Below are 25,807 nucleotides of genomic sequence, written 5' to 3' on the forward strand. Positions count from 1 at the left end.
AAGATGCTGGAGAAACGGGTGCAAAGTATCTATATCCACAGTAAAACAAGTCCTATATCACATATCCTGAATGCGCTCAGCAAGGAAGAAGCCACTGCTCCAAAACCGCCATAAAAAAGCCAGACTACGGTTTGCAACTGCACATGGGACAAAGATTGTACTTTTGGAGAAATGTCCTCTGGTCTGATGAAAAAAATAGAACTGTTTGGCCATAATGACCATCGTTATTTTTGGAGGAAAAGGGGGAGGCTTGCAAGCTGAAGAACACCATCCCAACCGTGAAGCACGGGTGGCAGCATCATGTTGTGGGGGTGCTTTACTGCAGGAGGGACTGGTGCACTTCACGAAATAGATGGCATCATGAGGGAGAAATTATGTGGTATATATTGAAGCAACATTTCAAGACATCAGTCAGGAAGTTAAAGCTTGGTCACAAAGGGTCTTCCAAATGGACAATGACCCCAAGCATACTTCCAAAGTTGTGGCAAAATGGCTTAAGGACATCAAAGTCAAGGTATTGGAGTGACCATCAATCCTACAGAAAATTTGTGGGCAGAACTGAAAAAGTGTGTGCGAGCAAGGAGCCACAAACCTGACTCAGTACACCAGCTCTGTCAGGATGAATGGGCCAAAATTGTGAAACCCGAGATTAATTGTATTTGGCTAAGGTGTATGTAAACTTCTTACTTCAACTAGTCTTGGCTGATAGTGTAGTAGTGTGGGCTCAATAGCATCTCATTAGTGTGCAAGATCTTGAGAATCAGCTGCACATGTGATGGAAGAATGCACATGGGCATGCAGAGGGTTGCAATTCCATTGARTTGGGGATAGTTGAAATATGCTACAAGACCTGAAATTGCCTTGTGTATCCCACAAAAAAGGTTCACTGTTATAAGCTAACTTTTTTTWAATGAATTTATGCAAAATTCCACAAATTCCCGGCTTAACTACYCATGGAATTTACCAGAAAGTTTCACCACCCTTTGCAACCCTACTAACAGCACTTGTAAATGCAACGGTGGCTCTGATAAATGTGATTAATGTGCCCGCCCATCTTATTTCACTTCCAGTACATTAGTCACTGAACAGAAAATACGCCTATGATGCTAATCAGAGCATGGATTTTGTGTCTGCAGCTGGAGTGTAAACCTGGCCTCTCTTTCGAATGAGGAATCACTTATCTATTGTTTCCATCTTAAAGCCCCGGCAGGCAAGGAAAACAGCAGGCAGGCGCTCTCACACAACAAAGGAACTAATATTGAATGAGGAACTGGAGTAAAAGGTAGTGGTCGTAGGAGTTGTGGTGGTAGTAGTTATTGTAGTGGTGGTGGTATTAGTAGTTATGATGGTGGTGGAAGTATTAGTAGTATCAATAGTAGTAGTAGCTGTGGTGGTGGTAGCGTCATTCCATGAAATGAGTCCCTTTTGCATTCTTTTAATATATATATTTTKGGGGTTTTATCCSCTTTTTCTCCACAATTTCAATCTTGTCTCATCGTTGCATCTCCCCAACGGGCTCGGGAGAGGCGAAGGTGGAGTCATGCRTCCTCTGAAACATGACCCGCCTAGTCCGCGCTCCTTATTAACACCAGCCAACTTAAGCCGGAAGCCAGCCACACCAATGTGTCGGAGGAAACAATGTGTCAGCCGCAGCCACCCAGCCCGCCACAAGGAGTCGCTAGAGCGCGATGAGCCAAGTAAAGTCCCACCGGCCAAACCTTCCCCTAACCCGTACTATGCTGGGCAAATTGTGCGCCGTCCTGAGGGACTCCTGGCCATGGCCGGTTGTGGCACAGCCCGGGAATTAACCAGGGTCTGTAGTAGTGCCTCTAGCACTGCGATGCAGTGCCTTAGACCACTGCGCCACTCGGTAGGCCCTCATTTTTTATATTTCAAGTAGAAATTGTGCACCAATAATTTAAAAGCCTGTTATATTAAAGTGACCTAATAATTAAGTGAACTAATAAAGAAACGTCACTTTTTCAGGACCATGTCTTTCAAAGATAATTCGTAAAAATCCAAACAACTTCACAGATCTTCATTGTAAAGGGTTTAAACACTGTTTCCCATGCTTGTTCAATGAACCATAAACAATTAATGAACATGTACCTGTGGAATGGTTGTTAAGACACTAACAGCTTACAGATGGTAGGCAATTAAGGTCACAGTTATGAAAACGTAGGACACTAAAGAGGCCTTTCTACTACTGAAACACCAAAAGAAAGATGCCCAGGGTCCCTGCTCATCTCATGAACGTGCCTTGGGCATGCTGCAAGGAGCCATGAGGACTGCAGATGTGGCCAGGGCAATAATTTGCAATGTCCGTACTGTGAGATGCGTAAGACAGCGCTACAGGGAGACATGACGCTACAGGGAGACATGATCGTCCTCGCAGTGGCAGACCACGTGTAACAACACCTGCACAGGATGGTACATCCGAACATCACACCTGTGGGACAGTACATGTATGGCAACAACAACTGCCCAAGTATCACCAGGAACGCACAATCCCTCCCTTCAGTGGTCAGACTGTCCGCAATAGGCTGAGAGAGGCTGGACTGAGGGCTTGTAGGCCTGTTATAAGGCAGGTCCTCCAGACATCACCGGCAACAACGTCGCCTATGGGCTCAAACCCACCGTCGCTGGACCAGACAGGACTGGCAAAAAGTGCTCTTCACTGACGAGTCCGGTTTTGTCTCACCAGGGGTGATGGTCGGATTCGCATTTATCGTCGAAGGAATGAGCGTTACGCCAAGGCCTGTACTCTGGAGCGGGAACGAATTGGAGTGGAGGGTTCGTCATGGCCTGGTGCGGTGTGTCACAGCATCATCAGACTAAGCTTGTTGTCATTGCAGGCAATCTCAACGCTGTGCGTTACAGGGAAGACATCCTCCTCCCTCGCGGTACCTTCCTGCAGGCTCATCCTGACCTGGCCACCAGCATGACAATGCCACCAGCCATACTGCTCATTCTGTGCGTGATTTCCTGCAAGACATGAATGTCAGTGTTCTTACCATGGCCAGCGAAGAGCCGGATCTCAATCCCATTGCGCACGTCTGGGACCTGTAGGATCAGAGGTGAATGCTAGGGCTCCCCCCCCCCCCCCCCCCCCCCTTGAGTGTATGTCTCAGTTGTTGAATCTTGTTATGTTCATGCAAATATTTACACATGTTAAGTTTTCTGAAAATCAACAGTCAGATTTTTTTTATGAATGACGACTTGCTTAAGTGCAAAAAAACAGCATTTTTGCATGTCCCTCAGTGCACCCTCTATGACTAGGAAGATTTTAACCCCAATATTTCCCCAAGTTTTCCATCATCATGCATTGTGAAGCCCTAGTTATTTTGTTGCTTTGACAGTCATTTCTGGAGATTAAATAAATAATAATGTGATTTAGTGATTCATAAATGTAAAAAAATAACCTGGTGAAAAGTCATTTTTTTCAATCTTTGTTATGTATAAAATCATGAGCCCTATTCGATGGCATCTGTTTTACTGGGGGAGTTTGGGTAATGTAATTATGCGGAACGAGCACAAAACACCACATCTGTAATTTTAGTCCCGTCCGAATCTGCCATGTCAGTCATGTTTACATGGCAGGAGATTAACAATTCCAGCCAGAATAACCTACTTTTTTTTTGCTTACTCCAAGGTCTTCTGATAATACTTGTCCCGTGTAATTCGACATCTGTGTTTTTTTGAGAGAAATGTCTGAGTTTGACGGTGTTACTCGCGGTTTGAGTAAGAAATCAATACCTGATTCGATAAATTGAACGAAGTGCTGCGCATAGCATACATGCATTCAAAAAGTATTGGACCCCTTTTTCCACATTTTGTTATATTACTGCCTTGTTCTAAAATGATTACATTTTTATTTCCCCCTCATCAATCTAACAACAACCCTCATAATGACAAAGCAAAAACAGGTTTTTAGAAATGTTTGCACATTTTATAAAAAATGTACTGAAATATCACATTTACATAAGTATTCAGACCCTTCACTCAAATCAAATTTTATTTGTCAAATCAAATCAAATTTATTTGTCACATACACATGTTAGCATGTTTAATGTGAGTGTACGAAATGCTTGTGCTTCTAGTTCCGACAATGCAGTAATAACCAACAAGTAATCTAACCTAACAATTCCACAACTACTACCTTATACCCAAGTGTAAAGGGATAAAGAATATGTACATAAAGATATATGAATGAGTGATGGTACAGAACGGCATAGGCAAGATGCAGTAGATGGTATAGAGTACAGTATATACATATGAGATGAGTAATGTAGGGTATGTAAACATAAAGTGGCATATGTTTAAAGTGGCTAGTGATACTGTATTACATAAAGATGGCAAGATGCAGTAGATGATATAGAGTACAGTATATACATATACATATGAGATGAGTAATGTAGGGTATGTAAACATTATATTAAGTGGCATTGTTTAAAGTGGCTAGTGGTACATTTTTACATAATTTTCATCATTCCCATTATTAAAGTGGCTGGAGTTGAGTCAGTATGTTGGCAGCGGCCGCTAAATGTTAGTGGTGGCTGTTTAACAGTCTGATGCCTTGAGATAGAAGCTGTTTTCAGTCTCTCGGTCCCTGCTTTGATGCACCTGTACTGACCTCGCCTTCTGGATGATAGCGGGTGAACAGGCAGTGGCTTGGTGGTTTGTTGTCCTTGATGATCTTTATGGCCTTCCTGTGACATCGGTGGTGTAGGTGTCCTGGAGGGCAGGTAGTTTGCCCCCGGTGATGCGTTCTGCAGACCTCACTACCCTCTGGAGAGCCTTACGGTTGTGGGCGAGCAGTTGCCGTACCAGGCGTGATACAGCCCGACAGGATGCTCTCGATTGTGCATCTGTAGAAGTTTGTGAGTGCTTTTGGTGACAAGCCGAATTTCTTCAGCCTCCTGAGGTTGAAGAGGCGCTGCTGCGCCTTCTTCACAACGCTGTCTGTGTGGGTGGACCAATTCAGTTTGTCCGTGATGTGTAACCGAGGAACTTAAAACTTTCCACCTTCTCCACTACTGACCCGTCGATGTGGATAGGGGGTGCTCCTCTGCTGTTTCCTGAAGTCCACAATCATCTCCTTTGTTTTGTTGACGTTGAGTGTGAGTTATTTTCCTGACACCACACTCCGAGGCCCTCACCTCCTCCCTGTAGGCCGTCTCGTCGTTGTTGTAATCAAGCCTACCACTGTAGTGTCATCCGCAAACTTGATGATTGAGTTGGAGGCGTGCATGGCCACGCAGTCGTGGGTGAACAGGAGTACAGGAGAGGCTCAGAACGCACCTGTGGGGCCCAGTGTTGAGGATCAGGGGTGGAGATGTGTTACCTACCCTCACACCTGGGGCGGCCCGTCAGGAGTCCAGGACCCAGTTGCACAGGGCGGGTCGAGACCAGGTCTTAGCTTGATGACGAGTTTGGAGGGTACTATGGTGTTAAATGCTGAGCTGTAGTCGATGAACAGCATTCTCACATAGTATTCTCTTGTCCAGATGGGTTAGGGTGTGCAGTGTGGTTGCGATTGCGTCGTCTGTGGACCTATTGGGTCGGTAAGCAAATTGAGTGGGTCTAGGGTGTCCGGAGGGTGGAGGTGATATGGTCCTTGACTAGTCTCTCAAAGCACTTCATGATGACGGAAGTGAGTGCTACGGGGCGGTAGTCTTTAGCTCAGTTACCTTAGATTTCTGGAACAGGAACAATGGTGGCCCTCTTGAAGCATGTGGGAACAGCAGACTGGGATAAGGATTGATTGAATATGTCCGTAAACACACCAGCCAGCTGGTCTGCGCATGCTCTGAGGACGCGGCTGGGAATGCCGTCTGGCCTGCAGCCTTGCAGGGTTAACACGTTTAAATGTTTTACCACCTCGGCTGCAGTGAAGGAGAGCCCGCAGGTTTTGGTAGGACTGCGGGCCGTGTCCTCAAAGGAGCAAAAAGTTATTTAGCCTGTCTGGGAGCAAGACATCCTGGTCCGCGCGGGCTGGTTTTCTTTTTGTAATCCGTGATTGACTGTGACCCTGCCACATACCTCTTGTGTCTGAGCTGTTGAATTGCGACTCTATTTTGTCTCTACTGGGACTTAGCTTTTTTGATTGCCTTGCGGAGGAATAGCTACACTGTTTGTATTCGGTCATGTTTCGGTCACCTTGTTCGCCTGGTTAAAAGCAGTGGTTCGCGCTTTCAGTTTCAGCGAATGCTGCCGTCATCCACGGTTTCTGGTTTGGAATGAAACAAAATACTGCATATTTTCCAAGGAACGGAAGCGAGGCGGCCATCTCGGTCGGCGCCGGAAGTACTCAGTACTTTGTTGAAGCACCTTTGCGGCAATTAGACTCTACAAGCTTGGCACATCTGTTTTGGGGAGTTTCTCCCATTCTTCTCTGCAGATCCTCTCAAGCTCTGTCAGGTTGGATGGGGAGCGTCGCTGTACAGCTATTTTCAGGTCAGGGGCTCTGGCTGGGCCACTCAAGGACTTTCAGAGACTTGTCCCAAAGGCACTCCTGCATTTTCTTGGCTGTATGCTTAGGGTCATTGTCCTGTTGGAAGGTGAACCTTCGCCCCAGTCTGAGGTCCTACTTTGCAGACAGAGTTCAGTGTGTCAAATCGAGGGCATGTTGTCCGGTCCTCTGCAGTCTCTATGGGGTACCACAGGGTTCAATTCTCGGGCCGACTCTTTTCTCTGTATATATCAATGATGTTGCTCTTGCTGCGGGCGATTCCCTGATCCACCTCTACGCAGACGACACCATTCTGTATACTTTCTGGCCCTTCCTTGGACACTGTGCTATCTAACCTCCAAACGAGCTTCAATGCCATACAACACTCCTTCCGTGGCTTCCAACTGCTCTTAAACGCTAGTAAAACCAAATGCATGCTTTTCAACGTTCGCTGCCTGCACCCCCTGCCCGACTAGCATCACCACCCTGGACGGTTCCGACCTAGAATATGTGGACATCTATAAATACTAGGTGTCTGGCTAGACTGTAAACTCTCCTTCCAGACTCATATTAAACATCTCCAATCCAAAATCAAATCAAGAATCGGCTTTCTATTTCGCAACAAAGCCTCCTTCACTCACGCCTGCAAACTTACCCTAGTAAAACTGACTATCCTACCGATCCTCGACTTCGGCGATGTCATCTACAAAATAGCTTCCAATACTCTACTCAGCAAACTAGGTGCAGTTTATCATAGTGGCATCCGTTTTGTTACTAAACACCTTATACCACCCACCACTGCGACCTGTATGCTCTAGTCGGCTGGCCCTCGCTACATATTCGTCGCCAGACCCACTGGCTCCAGGTCATCTATAAGTCCAAGCTAGGTAAAGCCCCGCCTTATCTCAGTCACTGGTCACATACAACACCCACTTGTAGCACGCGCTCCAGCAGGTATATCTCACTGATCATCCCAAAAGCCAACACCTAATTTGGCCGCCTTTCCTTACAGTTCTCTGCTGCCTGTGACTGGAACGAATTGCAAAAATCGCTGAAGTTGGAGACTTATTTCCCTCACCAACTTTAAACCTGCTATCTGAGCAGCTAACCAATCGCTGCAGCTGTACATAGTCCATCTGTAAACAGCCCACCCAATTTACCTACCTCATCCCCTTACTGTTTTTATTTATTTACTTTTCTCTTTTTGCACACCAGTATCTCTACTTGCACATGATCATCTGATGATTTATCACCCAGTGTTAATCTGCTAAATTGTAATTATTCCGTCCTATGGCCTATTTATTGCCTACCTCCTCATGCCTTTTGCACACATTGTATATAGATCTCTTTTTTTTTTTTTTTTCCTACTATGTTATTGACTTGTTTATTGTTTACTCCATGTGTAACTCTGTGTTGTTGTCTGTTCACTGCTATGCTTTATCTTGGCCAGGTCGCAGTTGTAATGAGAACTTGTTCTCAACTAGCTACCTGGTTAAATAAAGGTGAAAAAAAAAAAATAGACAAAACGGGCTCAAAGTATTTTATCCACGTCAATTTTCAATGTCAATGACCAGATTTCCATCCAACCTTTTTTATGAGTGAAGTATGTCGGTTAAAAAATGTTATGACAGGCCTGATGGAAACAGACAATTTTTCCAAATGTCAACAAAACTAAATACGCTATTCAAGGTAGTATCTTTTTTTGTCTGTAAAATTAATTATGCGAGATGTCGGTGGAAATGCTTTTATTGTACAAATATTGACAAAATAACCATCATATCGAAGTATACTTGGAGTCACGCTGTGTGTGTGGTCCTCCAACTACAACTTGTCGGGAAAGCATGCAGTTTAGGACTATTAGTCTACACATGAAATAAATGATGATGAACTTCACAGGGTGGTGAATGTGCAAGGTGATGAGCTTGATTTCCAATAAATATTGAGGGTCTTATTCTGGTGACATGATAATTGATTCTTTGCTGCCATTTGTCAAATAAAAAGAATCTCGCTCTTTTGTCCATAATAATAATCTTATCGTGTTATAGTGCTGTTAGCGACAGCGCACGTGCCAATACCAGAGTGGGAGAACTCGCTATATAACGCAACATTTATTGTGAATGTAGAKTTGAAAATGCAATGGAAATATAACTTTTATTTTGTTAGGTACATAGAATTTAACCTCAAGGTATTTTTATGTGCACTACGTCATCATGCAGTACACCATAGACAGCGCCTTAACTTTTTCCACATTTTGTTARGTTACAGCCTTATTCTAAAATTGATCAAATCGTTTTTTTTCGTCATCAATCTATTTTTGCAAATGTATTTAAAAACAAACTGAAATCGCATATTATTCAGACCCTTTACTTGGTACTTGGCAGACCTGTATTTGGAGAGTTTCTCCCATTCTTCCCAGCGTCGCTGCACAGCTATTTTCAGGTCTCTCCAGAAATGTTTGTCCGGGTCTGTCTGGGTCATTCAAGGACATTTTAGAGACTTGTCACAAAGCCACTTCTGAATTGTCTTGGCTGTCTGTTCAGGGTCATTGTCCTGTTGGAGGGTGAATCTTCACCCCAGTCTGAGGTCCTGAGCRCTCTGGAGCAGGTTTTCATCRAGGATCTCTCAGCACTTTGTTTTGGTCATCTTTCCCTCAGTCCTGACTATTCTCCCAGTCCCTGCCGTTGAAAAACGTCCCCACAGCATGATGCTGCCASCACCATGCTTCACAGTAGGGATGGTGCCAAGTTTCTTCCAGATGTGATGGTTGGCAAAATCCAAAAAGGCCAAAGAGTTCAATCTTGTTTCTCATGGTCTAAGAGTGTTTAGGTGCCTTTTTGGCAAACTCCAAGTGGGATTTCATGTGCCTTTTTACTGAGCAGTTGCTTCCGTCTGGCCAATCTACCATAAAGGCCTGATTTGGTGGAGTACTGCAGAGATGGTTGTCCTTCTGGAGGTTTCTTCCATCTCCACAGAGGAACTCTAGAGCTCTGTCAGACCATCGGGACCACCATTATCCCAGAAACCCTAGACCCACTCCAATTTGCATACCGCCCCAACAGATCCACAGATGATGCTATCTCTATTGCACTCCACACTGCCCTTTCCCACCTTGACAAAAGGAACACCTACGTGAGAATGCTATTCATTGACTAGAGCTCAGCGTTCAACACCATAGTGCCCGCAAAGCTCATCACTAAGCTAAGGACCCTGGGACTAAACACCTCCCTCTGTAACTGGATCCTGGTCTTCCTGACAGGCCGCCCCCAGGTGGTAAGGGTAGGTAACAACACATCTGCCATGCTGATAATCAACACGGGGGCCCCTCGGGTGCGTTCTCAGTCCCCTCCTGTACTCCCTGTTCACCCATGACTGCGTGGCCAAGCACGACTCCAACACCATCATTAAGTTTTCCGATGACACAACAGTGGTAGGCCTGATCACCGACAACGTTGAGACAGCCTATAGGGAGGATGACAACCTCTCCCTCAACGAGATCAAGACAAAGGAGAGAATCATGGACTGCGGGAAAAGTAGGGCTGAGCACACCCTCAGTCTCATYGACAGGGCTGTAAGTGGAGCAGGTTGAGAGTTTCAAGTTCCTTGGTATCCACATCGCCAACAAACTATCATGGTCCAAACACACCAAGACAGTTGTGAAGAGGGCACGACAACGCCTGTTCCCCCTCAGGAGACTGAACAGATTTGGCATGTGTCCTCAGATCCTCAAAAGGTTCTACAGCTGCACAATTGAGCATCCTGACTGGTTGCATCACTGCCTGGTATGGCAACTGCTCGGCCTCCGACCGCAGGGTACTACAGAGGGTAGTGCGTACTGCCCAGTACATCACCGGGGCCAAGCTTCCTGCCATCCAGGACCTCTACACCAGATGGTGTCAGGGGAAGGCCCTATAAATTGTTAGACTCCAGCCACGCTAGTCATGGACTGTTCTCTCTGCAGTCCAAAAGGCTTCTTACCAGCTTCTACCCCCAAGCCATAAGACTCCTTGCATTGGATTATAAACCATGGATTATAATAATGGATTATAAACCAAAGTGAAATAAACAATAAAACATTTGCAGTAAAGAGACATTCGAAGTGTCATTATGTCTATATACAGTGTTGTAATGATGTGCAAATAGTTAAAGTACAAAAGGGAAAATAAATAACATAAATATGGGTTGTATTTACAATGGGGTTTTTCACTCGTTGCCCTTGTAGTAACAGGTCACAAATCTTGCTGCTGTGATGGCACACTGGTATTTCACCCAATAAATATGGGAGTTTATCAAAATTGGACTTGTTTTCAAATTCCTTGTGGGTCTGTGTAATCTGAGGGAAATATGTGTCTCTAATATGGTCATACATTTGGCAGGAGGTTAGGAAGTGCAGATCAGTTTCCACCTAATTTTGTGGGCAGCGTGCACACAGCCTGCCAGGTCTGGCTACGATGGCCTCTCAATAGCAAGGCTATGCTCACAGAGTCTGTACATAGTCAAAGCTTTGCTTAATTTTGGTTGAGTCACAGTGGTCAGGTGTTCTGCCACTGTGTACTCTCTGTTTAGGGCCAAATAGCATTATAGATTGCTTTGTTTTTTTTGTGTAAATTATTTMTAATGTGTCAAGTAATTATATTGTTGTTTTCTCATGATTTGGTTGGGTCTAATTGTGTTGCTGTCCTCTGTCTCTCTGTCAATGTATAGACTCGTTGTTTCTGTGTCAACTAGGAGTAAGGGCAGAAAGGTGCACTGATTCATCGCCTATGGCTGAATTATTGATGCACAGCATGTGGAGTGGCCTGACAATGTATGACCCGGTGTCTCTGTCTCTCACTCACTCTCACTGGGAACGCTGCAAACTGTGTTCAGACTGAGGAGAGTTGGTGGGTATCCCTATTAGCACAGCAAWGTGTGTGTGGGGTGTGTGCGCAGACGACTGTCTCCCAGCTCTAACCTCAGAGGCTGTGTGTTTTTGAGCCAACTAAACCTATGGAGGCTGCTCTCAGATAATGCCATAAGCTAAGTCCCMGTTAAACAACTCCCATCAGCCTGCCTCTGTCTGTGGCTGGGGGCCCATGGCAACGGTTATGGAACACATGTCTGCTGTGCTGTGAGGGAGACGATGTGCTGTTGGTACATGTGGCTGGAACCAGCAGCAGCACCCAAGGAGAGCAAGGCTCTCTCTCTGTCTCTCTGTGTCAGCGCAGGGCTCTAGCTATTGTTTGTCAGTCCCAGAGCCGATGTGTTGAATAATAGCAGACAGATGTTTTCCCCCAGTATACCTTCCTCTCCCGACCTCCCCTCTATTTTCCACAGGCTCTGGGGCGRGTCAGGCGCGGCAGCCCGCTGATGTAAGGCTGCCGAAGATCTTGGCTTGGATGGCAGCCCTGTCTGTCCGTGGAACAGGCCTAAAACCATCCGTTTTTAAGATGAAGTTCAATTTATTCGTCAATTGTACACAAGGTCCAACCAAAATGTTACTTCCGCTTTATCCCAACCCCTCTAAAAGACACATATACAGGTAGGAGAGGTTGGAGCAGGGGGCTGCCACAAGCCTCCGGTTGCCAGCTCACTTCCCGTCATATTTTTCCGGTCAGACCCAGGATTGAACTGGCAACCCTCCGGTTTCTGGCTGGCCTCTCTAACCGGTAGGCTACCTGCCACCTTATTCACCCCCAGGGCTCTCACGGGTTCCATGTTTGACRAGGGCTCAGGCTCAGCCAGTGTGTGGGTCTGCTGATAGCACAGTGCTTAAGGGTGATCTACTGGTATAGAGCCTACTCAGGGCTGGCTATTCCCTGTACCCCCCTATAGGAAGACATGGCTCATGACTGTTGGGATGGAGCTCTGTGTCTACAGTGTGCCTCCATGCATGAACATGTTGCAGGGGCTGAGCTGTGGGCTCTGACTGTTGACACACCGGCAGGTGAGCGCGCGTGTGTGTGAGCGTGCGTGTGTGTATGAGCGCATGCGTGTGTGCGTCTCCCAGCTCTAACCTCAGAGACTTCAGACCAACAGGCAGAGCAGACTGGGGGGGGAGGGGAGGGATGGAATGATTTAAGTTCAGTCAGTCTCCAAAACAGGAGGGAGGGAGGGAGGGTCTCTGTCTGTCTCTACCCTCTTTGTTCTCTCTCACACAGCTTTACATGAATGCAAACAGCCAGGCAGGAGTTGTGCAACACAGTAGCCCACTCACTTTATGTGCACCAGATGCCTACTTCAGCAACATGATMGCCAAGTTATTATGGATATAAATAGTCGTTTTTATAAACCATTAAATCGTGCTTTAGCTGACCTCAGTGGAATTTAAGCAAAATTGTAGAACAGGCAAAGTTGTAAATAGGCTGCAATTGCTATACTGAATGTTTCCAAAACGTTATGATGTCCAATTGTTGCTACCATTTTATTGTTATTACCATTTCTGTCTTTCTCTCGCTCTCTCTTTTTCTCTCACCTTTTCTTTTGCTCTTTTTCTTTCTCTCCCTTTCTCAAATTCAAGTGTTAAAATTCACATTGCTTTATTGGCATGAAATACAATTTGTAGATATTGCCAAAGCAGTATAGTGGTACAGCATTTCAGTAAATACACTACAATGCAATGAAGTTAATGAAATACAGTTCCTTTCAGTAGTAGTAATAATAGTACATATATAATCATGTATACAGGTACAACACTACTGCTGTTGTACTGTGTAGTCTTCTATTGATACATTAAATTAAATAAAAAATAAGATTATAAAAAAGAATGGCTAACAAATAAATAAACTGTACATGGATGATGGTTACACTATGTATTACTTGTAAGTTATATAAAATGTAAATACTGGAGTGAATTGATGCTCATGGGATGTCCCTCAGRCTCTGGCAATCATATACATATCTGGAAGTAATATTTGCGGTTTCTACCTCACCCAGAATAATTCCCGGCTTATTGTCATTAGTAAATGCACAGTTGGGAATTGGTTTGAGATATTTTCTAGAAAAAACATGATCTTATTTGGGAGTATTTCTCACAGTAGAGGAAAAGTGCATCTCTGTCTCKACCTCCCCCGTCGTGCAGTGACCACAGAGACGCTCCTCTTTGGGTAGCCATGTCATTTTGTGTCTCCCTTTTTTTATCTATAGCCAATTGGTGCTCAGTGAGCCTGTGATTGGTCAGGAGCTGTCTCTGTTTTGTATATCTGACAGTAGAACTATTCTGCCAATTTGTATTCTCTTTTTACAATTTTTACATTTGATTTCACCTTTATTTAACCAGGTAGGCCAGTTGAGAACAAGTTCTCATTTACAACTGCGACCTGGCCAAGATGAAGCAAAGCAGTGCGACAAAAACAACAACAGAGTTACACAGGGGATAAGCAAACGTACAGTCAATAACACAATAGAACAATCTATATACAGTGTGTGCAAATGTAGTTTAGGGAGATTAGGGAGGTAATGCAATATATAGGCCATAGTGGCGAAGTAATTACAGTGCAGGTAGTTGGGTGGGCTAATTACAGATGGGCTGTGTACAGGTGCAGTGATCGGTAAGCTGCTYTGAAAGCTGATGCTTAAAGATAGTGAGGGAGATATAAGWCTCCAGCTTAAGTGATCTTTGCAATTCGTTCCAGTCATTGGCAGCAGAGAACTGGAAGGAAAGGCGGCCAAAGRAGGAGYTGGCTTTGGGGATGACCAGTGAAATATACCTGCTGGAGTGCGTGCTATGGGTGGGTGTTGCTATAGTGACCAGTGAGCTGAGATAAGGCGGGGCTTTACCTAGCAAAGACTTATAGATGACCTGGAGCCAGTGGGTTTGGCGACTAATATGAAGCGAGGGCCAGCCAACGAGAGCATACAGGTCGCAGTGGTGGGTAGTATATGGGGCTTCGGTGACAAAACAGATGGCACTGTGATAGACTACATCSAATTTGCTGAGTAGAGTGTTGGAGGCTATTTTTTAAATGACATAGCCRAAGTCAAGTATCGGTAGGATAGTCAGTTTTACGAGGGTATGTTTAGCAGCATGAGTGAAGGAGGCGTTGTTGCGAAATAGGAAGCYGATTCTAGATTCTTAAAATCAACAAAACATGCAAATTCTTTTCCTCTCTGAACATGCTTTGTGTGTGTGGTCTGTTCTGTGTTTGGGTAGAAAGCCAATAATTTGTTTGCTGAGAGCACTATGTTGTGTAAGGAAGGTCTGTATTTGGTTATTGAGAGTACAGCAGAACAGTTTCCCCGTGTTACTAGTGAAACATATTATCCTATAGTTATTAGGGTCTAGTTTGTCACCTTTTTTTAAATACATGTGGGTTACGAGCCCCTGGTTCCAAATATCAGGGAAGCAGCCACTCYAACACCAGGTTGAATAGTTTWAATAAGGCATCCTGCAGCTCAGTAGTACTGTGTTTAAGCATTCCATTCCTGATGCTGTCAGGACCACATGCTTTGTATTTTCTTTGACCATTCAGCCTGTGTAATTTGGTGTTCAATTGTGTTCTGGATGTTTTTCATTGTGTGTTCAAAGGAGCTGAGATTTTCTTGCATATTTTCGGGGTCGTCTGATGGTATTATTCCATAGAGACTTTCAAAATGAATCTTCCAAATGTTGCCATTTTGAATGGCGAGGTCATTCCTCTGTTTTCCATTTAGACTATTCCATTTCATTCAGAACTGGTTTCCATCAATGGGGTCTTCAATCTCTTTCAGATTTCTCAAAATACTCGGAACGTCTCTATCCTGTGGTTGGTGACGTATTCTATTTGATAAAGATCCATTTTCCCCTTATGATAATAAAATACGTGACTAAGSCTCGACATACTGTAGATGCACCAACTCCTTTCCATTTTTGTTCACTACCTGGTCTGGGCCATTTCTATTACTAGTGATGGGACGGGTATATGGAGGGATGTCCAAATATATGTCTATAACCCTCAGGGTCTACACATTCAAGTTCAGAACCGGTTTTAGTATTCAAATATCTACACAAAAGCACATTTCCCTCAGCTTGAAACAGGTTGTTCTCTCTTTGGACATGATCATCATAGTAAGAGGAATCTGAGGGAGAAGCATACACTGGATCTATATAGAAATCATTGTCACTAAGGATTGTGCATTTGAGTTTTAACCAAATSTGGGTGTTTCCCTTTTTGATTTGGCTCAGTGAAAGGACCTGGTAATACCATATGATCATTCCTCCCGAGAACCTGTTCGGTTTTTATATTTTAATGGTGGAAGTAGAATTTCCCTATAGCCTAAAGGACATTGAGTATCTATACTGAACAAAAATATAAACGCAACATGCAACAATTTCAAAGATTTCACTGAGTTACAGTTTATATAAGGAAATCGGTCAATTGAGAAATTCATTAGACCCTAATCTATGGATTTCGCAGATACCAAAAAAGGTAGGGGTGTGGATCAAAAAACCAGTGAGTATCTGGTGAGACCACCATTTGCCTCATGCAGCGCGACACATCWCCTTCTCATAGAGTTCATCAGGCTGTTGATTGTGGCCAGTGGAATGTTGTCCCACTCCTCTTCAATGGCTGCGCGAAGTTGCTGGATATTGGCTAAAACTAGAACACGCTGTCGTACACGTCGATCCAGAGCATCGCAAACATGCTCAATGGATGACATGCAGGCCATGGATGATCTGGGACAGTTTTGTTTTCCAGGAATTGTGTACAGATCTTTGCGACATGGGGCTGTGTATTATCATGCTGAAACATGAGGTGCTTTKWAWWWWWWWTTACGTAACCTTTATTTAACTAGGCAATTCCGGTTAAGAACAAATTCTTATTTACAATGACGGCCTACCGGGGAACAGTGGGTTAACTGCCTTGTTCAGGGGCAGAAYGACAGATTTTTACCTTGTCCGCCCTGGGATTCTATCCAGCAACCTTTCGGTTACTGGCCAAACGCTCTATCTATTAGGCTACCTGCCGCCCCGATGGCGGTGGATGAATGGCACGACAGTGGGCCTCATGATGGCCTCATGGTATCTCAGTGCGTTCAAATTGCTATCGATATAATGCAGTTGTGTTCGTTGTCTGTAGTTTATGCCTGCCCATACCATAACCCCAACACCACCATGGGGCACTCTGTTCACAAAGTTTACATCAGCAAACCGCTCACTCACACGACGCCATACATATGGTCTGCGATTGTGAGGCCGGTTTGACGTACAGCCAAATTCTCTAAAATKACGTTGGAGGCGGCTTATGGTAGAGAAATTAACATTTAAATTCTCTGGCAACAGCGCTGGTAGAAATTATTGCAGTCAGCATGCCAATTGCACGCTCCCTCAACTTGAGATCTGTGGCATTGTGTTGTGTGACAAAACTGCACATTTTAGTGGCCTTTTATTGTCCTCGGCACAAGGTGCACCTGTGTAATGATTATGCTGTTTAATAAACTTCATAATATCCCACAACTGTCAGGTGGATGGATTATCTTGGCAAAGGAGAAATACTAACAGGGATGTGAACAAATTTGTGCAAAAACATTTGAGAGAAATACGCTTTTTGTGCGTATCGAACGTTTCTGGGATCTTTTATTTTCCAACAATTGTTTACAGACATTATTTCATTTATAATTCATTGTATCACAATTCTATTGGGTCAGAAGTTTACATACATCAAGTTGACTGAGCCTTTAAACAGCTTGGGAAATTCCAGAAAATGATGTCATGGCTTTAGAAGCTTCTGATAGGCTAATTGACATCATTWGARTCAATTGGAGGTGTACCTGTGGAGGTATTTTGCCTCTTTGCTTGACATCATGGGAAAATCAAAAGAAATCAGCGAAGACCTCAGAAAAAAATTGTAGACCTCCACAAGTCTGGTTCATCCTTGGGAGCATATTCCAAACGCCTGAAGGTACCACGTTCAGATGTACAAACAATAGTACGCAAGTATAAACACCATTGGACCACGCAGCTCAGGAAGGAGACGCGTTCTCGAAAAGTGCAAATCAATCCCAGAACAACAGCAAAGGACCTTATGAAGATGCTGGAGGAAACGGGGTGAAGTAGCTATATCCACAGTAAAACGAGTCCTATATCGACATAACCTGAAAGGCTGCTCAGCAAGGAAGAAGCCACTGCTCCAAAACCGCCATAAAAAAGCCAGACTACGGTTTGCAACTGCACACGGGGACAAAGATCATACTTTTTGGAGAAATGTCCTCTGGTCTGATGAAACAAAAATAGAACTGTTTGGCCATAATGACCATCGTTATGTTTGGAGGAAACGGGGGAGGCTTGCAAGCCGAGGAACACCATCCCAACCTGAAGCACGGGGGTGGCAGCATCATGTTGTGAGGGTCTTTGCTGCAGGAGGACTGGTGCACTTCACACAATAGATGGCATCATGAGAAGGAAAATTATGTGGATATATTAAGCAACATCTCAATACATCAGTCAGGAAGTTTAAGCTTGGTCGCAAATGGGTCTTCCAAATGGACAATGACCCCAAGCATACTTCCAAAGTTGTGGCAAAATGGCTTAAGGACAACAAAGTCAAGGTACTGGAGTGCCATCACAAAACCTGACCTCAATCCTATAGAACATTTGTGGGCAGAACTGAAAAGCTTATGCTTTTTTTTTTTTTTTGTAGAGCCTACAAACGTGACTCAGTTACACCAGCTCTGTCAGAAGGAATGGCCAAAATTCACCCAACTTATTGTGGGAAGCTTGTGGAAGGCTACCTGAAACGTTTGACCCAAGTTAAACAATTTAAAGGCAATGCTACCAAATACTAATTGAGTGTATGTAAACTTCTGACCCACTGGAATGTGATGAAAGAACGGCTGGAATAAATCATTTCACATTCTTAAAATAAAGTGGTGATCCTAACTGACCTAAGACAGGGAATTTTTACTAGAATTAAATGTCAGAAATTGTGAAAACTGAGTTTAAATGTATTTGGCTAAGGTGTATGTAAACTTCCGACTTCAACTGTACATAAGAAATGAATACACAAACAAATTTAGAACTCTTTCTTTCTCAGTGGCTCTTGGGCGTAACCAGGCCTTGAAGAGAGAGAAGCCCAAATGGAAGAGTGACTATCCAATGACGGAYGGCCAGCTGCGCAGTAAGCGGGATGAGTTCTGGGACACTGCGCCTGCCTTCGAGGGCCGCAAGGAGATCTGGGACGCACTCAGGGCCGCCGCCCAGGCCTTCGAGAGCAACGACCATGAACTGGCCCAGGCCATCATCGACGGGGCCAGCATAACATTGCCACACGGTACGACACACACCAAACATATCTACTCCTTTATCAGCTCTGTCTCTGCCCACTCTCTTTGTTAGCCTGTATCGTAACACTGCCACACGATATGTCACACATTCCATAGACCCCTGCCCTCTTTCAACTGTCCCCTCACTGTTACAGCATAACACTGCCTCACGGTATGAAACACACACGCCATCTCTCTACAGCAGACATGACACATCTATCAGCTCTAGCCCTCTATCTGTTCTACGTCTGTCACGATGATTCAACACACACACACACACAGCCCTCTTTTTCTGCACACCACCCGTGTCATACTTTTCTGACTATTTTGAGGAAGTGTATACTGGCTATGGCTTCTCAAAATGGACAAACAGTACTATTGCTGCTTTTTTCTCTCGYTTTTCAAGTGAAGGTCCTTTCAGGGAGTATGTAAGCACACTTGTACGGCTAGCTGAAGCATGCTGACGGCTTAACCCACCTGGCTGATTCGTGGTGTCCATTTTGGAGAGAGAAATGCCGTGGGATCTTTGGGGCCACAGGACCTCGGTTTAACATCTCATCCTAAGGACTCTGCAGGGTCCCGGTCACTACCCTGGGGCATTGGACTCTCCTTAGAGCAGAGGAAAGAGCGTCCCCTACTTGTTCTCCAACCTTACTGTATCTTCACGGGTGGTCTCTCGATCAGACCCAATCCTGTTTAACTTCAGAGGAAAGCTGGCTGGGTGGTATGCCGGTTGGCTTTCCTGAGTCTTTTKGAGGCCTTCCTTTCTCTATCTCTTATCTCGTCACACCATTACGTTGTCTCCATCTCTGTTTTGCTTAAGTCAGTTTTGTCATCCAATTTCTCTGCTTGCGAGGCAGCAGGCCCCCGCTTCTATATACTTCCCTACCAGCTGAAGCTGTCAGTCTGTGGTCTGTGGAGAGGAATATTACATAGTCTCTTTAATCCCGCCCAGACACACAGACAGACAGACCAAAACATCCATTCGTCCCCTGCAGCCTTGCTGATTGTGAAGCCGGCTGTTGAACAGAATCAATTAGCTCTATGAAGATAGTCCAACTGTCCTGCTCTGAAGTTACACTGCAGCAAAGAGCCAGAGGCTGGCCGGCAGGCTGAGACACTGTAGAATAGATGGAATGAGCCATCAAGGTTAAGGTCAGCCTAGTGTTTGTCCATATTAGCCTGCTCTCCTTCTCTTTGACTTCTGCTTTGAAGTCAGGTTCCCCACCCTCTACTCATCTTTTTGGTCTCTCACCAAACACACTGCTAAAAGGTTTGTGTGGTGCCTGCCTTGGCGCTGCTCTGGGAGTGGTTTGAATCTGAGCCATCGAGACAGCAGGGGAGAGTGGTTTGATCTGTACAGCGGCAGACAGGGTGAGCTCACCTTTTAAGTCCATGCACCAACACAGAGCCCAGAGAGAAAGGGAAGGAGAGAGGGATAGAGAGGAGAAAGAGAATGCCTGTCTCAAGAATAAAGTTTTTTATTTTTATTGTCCGTTTGTGGGAACAGCATATGTGGGAACTCCTTCAAGACTATTGGAAAAGCATTCCAGGTGAAGTTGGTTGACCAAATGCCAAGAGTGTGCAAAGCTGTCAAGGCAAAGGGTGKCTTCTTTGAAGAATCTCAAATATAAAATATGGTTTGATTTGTTTAACACATTTGGTTACTACTGTACATGATCCCATATATGTTATTTTATAGTGTTGATGTCTTCACTATTATTTTACAATTTTGAAAATATTTAAAAATAAAGAAAAACCCTTGAATGAGTAGATGTGTCCAAACTTTTGACTGGCACTGTAAGTATTCAGACCCTTTGCTATGTGAATTGAAAATGAGCTCAGGTCCATCCTGTTTCCATTGATCATCCTTGTGATGTTTCTACAACTTGATTGGAGTCCACCTGTGGTAAATCAAATTGATTGGACATGATTTGGAAAGGCACACACCTGTCTATATAAGGTCCCACAGTTGACAGTGCATGTTAGAGCAAAAACCAAGCCATGAGGTCGAAGGAATTGTCCGTTGAGCTCCAAGACAGGATTGTGTCAAGGCACAGATCTGGGGAAGGGTACAAAAAAAATTCTGCAGCAGTGAAGGTCCCCAAGAACACAGTGGCCATCATTCTTAAATGGAAGAAGTTTGGAACCACCAAGACTCTTCTTAGAGCTGGCCACCCGTCCAAACTGAGCAATCRGGGGAGAAGGGCTTTGGTCAGGGAGATGACCAAGAACCTGAAGGTCACACTGACATAGCTCCAGAGCTCCTCTGTGGAGATGGGAGAACCTTCCAGAAGGACAACCATCTCTGCAGCACTCCACCAATCAGGCCTTTATGGTAGAGTGGCCAGACAGAAGCCACTCCTCAGTAAAAGGCACATGGCAGCCCGCTTGGAGTTTGCCAAAAGGCACCTAAAAACTCTGACTATGAGAAACAAGATTCTCTGGTCTGATGAAACCAAGATTGAACTCTTTGGCCTGAATGCCAAGTGTCACGTCTGGAGAAAACCTGGCACCATCCCTACTGTGAAACAGGGTGGTGGCAGTATCATGCTGTGGGTATGTTTTTCAGCGGCAGGCACTGTCAGGATCGAGGCAAAGTACAGAGAGATCCTTRATTTTAAAAACCTGCTCAAGACTTCAGACTGGGGTGAAGGTTCACCTTCCAACAGGACAACAACCCTAATCACACAGTCAAGACAGTGCAGGAGTGGCTTCAGGACAAGTCTCTGAATGTCCTTGAGTGGCCCAGCCAGAGCCCGGACTTGAACCCGGTTGAACATCTCTGGAGAGACCTGAAAATAGCTGTGCAGCGATGCTCCCCATCCAACCTGACAGAGCTTGAGAGGATCTGCAGAGAAGAATGGGAGTACTCCCAAAATACAGGTGTGCTAAGCATACCCAAGAAGACTCGAGGCTGTAATCTTTGCCAAAGGTCATTCAACAAAGTACTGAGTAAAGGGTCTGAATACTTATGTAAATGTGATATTCCTCTTTATTTTTTAATACATTTGCAAACATTTCTGAAAAACCTCTTTTTGCTTTGTCATAATTACATTTACATTTAAGTCATTTAGCAGACGCTCTTATCCAGAGCGACTTACAAATGGGGTATTGTGTGTAGATTGAGGATTTGGGGGGATACGTCTAATGTAACAAAATGCTTAAATAGTAAAGTGGTCTGAACACTTTCCGAATGCACTGTATTGTGAATTGCTCATAAATTAGAAAACTTTGATTTTTAGACCATATCGCCCAGCCCTAATAAACACACACGCCCCTTCATGAGGTGGAAAAACACTGCCCCCACTTTGCCTGTTCTATATGTCCGGTTATATGACCAGTGACATGACATGGTTGAAGCTGTTAGATGGTGTCTGGGAATCTCTCAGCAAAGTTACCCACAGTACAAAGTACAAGAGTGCTGCCTCATCAGAACATGGATTTGGCCTGAGTTATTGTAGACCTCTCCTCTCCTGAGCCCATTCTCTCTCACGGCCCCCGGTCGCTCCATAATACACTGAGACATCCTTATCTCCCCCGCCAATCGTCTGCCATTTTGTCTCAGACCGGGTGTCACTGGGTTGGTGTAAATTAGCCTTGTGTATCCACCCCCCCCCCTATCCAGATTAGAGGTAGATTAGCTGGGCTGGCTGGCTGCTTTAATGCGGTGCTGTGGAGCTGCAGCTGTGGATTCCTGAGGCCTGCGGTCAATGTCTCCTGAGAGAGCAGGGGAAAACACACCCCTCTAGTACATTGCAATCACTGGCAGACAGGCAGGCAGGGAGGGAGGAATCTCACAAACAGGTCTCTCTCCCTCTCTCTCTCTGCTCTCTCGGCCTCTCACACACAAAGGAAAATCAATCACCAGGGTTCAGTCAATATAGAATCTCTCCCTATCAGCACTCCTCTGGCATTGCTGTCCGACTGCCAGGTTCATAGATTCAGGCCTCCTTTGTCTTGTCAACATACTTCTATTACTACAGTAGCTATCAACATTTCTGACTGCTAGTTCATGAACATAATACGGGCGATGTGATCAGTTTGAGATATGGGTTACATGTTTGGTTATGAGAGGGTCAGTTGACAGTGTTCCAGTGTCAGTTTGCCGCTACTGTGCATTTATTTTAGACACGCCAGTCTTGGGCCTGTATCCACAAAGCGTCTCAGAGTAGGAGTGCATTTTTTTTTTTAAAGTTTAGATCATAATGAACAAGACTATTAACAGGTGGGGACCTGATCCTAGATCAGCACTCCTACTCTGAGAGGCTTTATTGATACGGGCTCTGATCTACAATGAGTGGATGGATCTCAGCTGGAACTACAAAGTCTTGTGATATTATATGCCAGACAYGATTCTGAGTTACACCTGAACCACCCAGCAGCCCATCCCCCCCTCCATCCCTGCTGTCTGACACTGGTGCCGAAAGGAGGCCTAGCTATTTAGGGCATGCTCATGAAAGAGACTTCTCATGTGTACATTCTCCTAGCAGGGAGACAGACGGCCAGACCGCTAGCTGGGTGTCATGTACAGTTGAAGTCGGAAGTTTACATACACTTAGGTTGGAGTCATTAGAACTCGTTTTTCAACCACTCCACAAATTTCTTGTTAACAAAATATAGTTTTGGTAAGTCGATTAGGACATCTACTTTGTGCATGACACAAGTCATTTTTCCAACAATTGTTTACAGACAGATTATTTCACTTATAATTCACTGTTTCACAATTCCAGTGGGTCAGAAGTTTACATACACTACGTTGACTGTGCCTTTAAACAGCTTGGAAAATTCCAGAAAATGATGTTATGGCTTTAGAAGCTTCTGATAGGCTAAGTGACATCATTGGAGTCAATTGAGAGGTGTACGCTAGGATGTATTTCAAGGCCTACCTTCAAACTCAGTGCCTCTTTGCTTGACATCAAAAAAATCAGCCAAGACCTCCGGAAAAAAATGTTGAGACCTCAACAAGTCTGGTTCATCCTGGGAGCAAATTTTCAAAAGCCTGAAGGTACCACGTTCATCTTGTACAAACAATAGTACGCAAGTATAAACACCATGGGATCACGCAGCTGTCATTCTGCTCAGGAGAGGAATGCCTTCTGTCTCCTAGAGATAATCCCGAACAACAGCAAAGGACCTTGTGAAGGTGCTGGAGCAAACAGTACAAAAGTATCTATATCCACAGTAAAACGAGTCATATATGACATAACCTGAAAGGCTGCTCAGCAAGGAAGAAGCCACTGCTCCAAAACCGCCATAAAAAAGCCAGACTACGGTTTGCAACTCACATGGGACAAAGATCGTACTTTTTAGAGAAATGTCCTCTGGTCTGATGAAGCAAAAATAGAAACTGTTTGGCCATAATGACCATCGTTATGTTTGAGGAAAAACGGGAGGCTTGTATGGCGAAGGAACACCATCCCAACCGTGAAGCACGGGGTGGCAGCATCATGTTGTGGGGGTGCTTTGCTGCAGGAGGGATGGTGACCAATAGATGCATCATGAGAAGGAAAATTATGTGGATATATTGAAGCAACATCTCAATACATCAGTCAGGAAGTTTAAAGCTTGGTCGCAAGGGTCTTCCAAATGGACAATGACCCAAGCATACTTCAACGTTGTGGCAAAATGGCTTAAGGACACACAAGTCCAAGGTACTGGAGTGGCCATCACAAAGCCCTGACCTCAATCTATAGACATTTGTGGGCAGAACTGAAAAGACGGTGTGCAAGCAAGAGGCCACAAAACCAGTTACACCAGTTCTGTCAGGAGGAATGGGCCAAAATTCACCCAACTTATTGGTGAAGCTTGTGGAAGGCTACCTGAAAACGTTTTGACCCAAGTTAAACAATTTAAAGGGCAATGCTACCGAATACTAATTGAGTGTATGTAAACTTCTGACCACTGGGAATGTGATGAAAGAATTAAAATCTGAAAATAATAATTCTCTCTTACTATTATTCTGACATTTCACATTCTTAAAATAAAGTGCTGACATCTAAGACAGGGAATTTTGCTAGATTAAATGTCAGGAATTGTGAATACGAGTTTAAATGTATTTGGCTAAGGTGTATGTAAACTTCCGACTTCAACTGTATATGTCTAGGTCAGGCTATCGCTCTGATGTCTGCAGTCAGTGTGAACCAGGAGGATCCAGGACACCAGCTGCCTGCTCTGCTGTTATCATCTGCTCTGACACCTCCTGGAGGAACGGATGAGCAGCAGACTGCTCTACATCTCGAGGAGAGCAATGAAGGGTCTGGGCCCCGAAGCTCTGACTCATCACTATCGTTTCAGGCCACAGACATACATTTGCTGTGAAGAAGAAGGGCTGATATTTTTTGGGGTGTCGTTGCAGATGGAAATATGACTTATTCGTTCCTATGAAGAAAATTGTGTTAGTGATCTATTCCAGGTGTCCCAGCCACAGCTAGTGATCTCTTCTTGTGATTCCCCTTTCCAGTACTAGCGAATCAAATTCACCATGGCCTCAAGCACCCTCATCTGTAATAATTGTAATAATCAATCATTTCGGAATATAAATAGTTGTGAGATTTTTAGTGTTACTTGGGTTGTAAGGTGGTCTGGGCGGCTGGTAGAATCCCCCCCCAGTCGGGCGCGTTAGTATGTGAAAGCTGAAAGTGAGAGTCGAGCACAGCCCTTATGCCCCTGAGCACCTTGTTAGGCAGCCTCGGGTGTGTGTGTGTGTGTGTGTGGTTGTGTGTTGTGTGGTGTGGTGTCGTGTGTGTGTGGTGTGTGTGTGGTGTGTGTGTGGTGGTGTGTGTGTGTGTGTGTGTGTGTGTGTGTGGTGTGTGTGTGTGTGTGTGTGTGTGTGTTTGTGTTGTGTGTGTGGTGTGGTGTGTGTTTATAACAGCTATACACACTCCGACAGGCTGTGAGACACTACTAGCTGAAAGAGTCAGCGCTCTCCCTGATTTCTCCTGCTGGAGGTGTCAGCAGAACAGGTGTGTCACGGAGACCCACCACCACCACCAACATACAGTACGCCTCTGGAGACGGCCACACTACTTGCCTGATTAGAAACACTTTTTCACACTGCGACTCCTGTAATCACACTACTGGCAATGCCCTACTGCATGAGTGCGTTCAACACTATAGCAGCCCCCCCCCCCCCCCCCC

General features: G+C 44.8%; 1 protein-coding gene across 1 annotated transcript in view; it reads left to right on the forward strand.

Moving 5' to 3' along the window:
* Nucleotides 1-25,807, forward strand: part of ubtd2 (ubiquitin domain containing 2) — a 79,241-nt gene that overhangs the window by 26,812 nt on the left and 26,622 nt on the right. The window contains exon 2 of the mRNA XM_024012604.3: nucleotides 18,439-18,675. Within this exon, the coding sequence (XP_023868372.1) occupies nucleotides 18,439-18,675 (237 nt within the window). The remainder of the gene's footprint in view (nucleotides 1-18,438; nucleotides 18,676-25,807) is intronic.

The sequence above is a fragment of the Salvelinus sp. IW2-2015 genome, linkage group LG20, assembly GCF_002910315.2.
Source record: "Salvelinus sp. IW2-2015 linkage group LG20, ASM291031v2, whole genome shotgun sequence".
NCBI classification, from domain to species: domain Eukaryota; kingdom Metazoa; phylum Chordata; class Actinopteri; order Salmoniformes; family Salmonidae; genus Salvelinus; species Salvelinus sp. IW2-2015.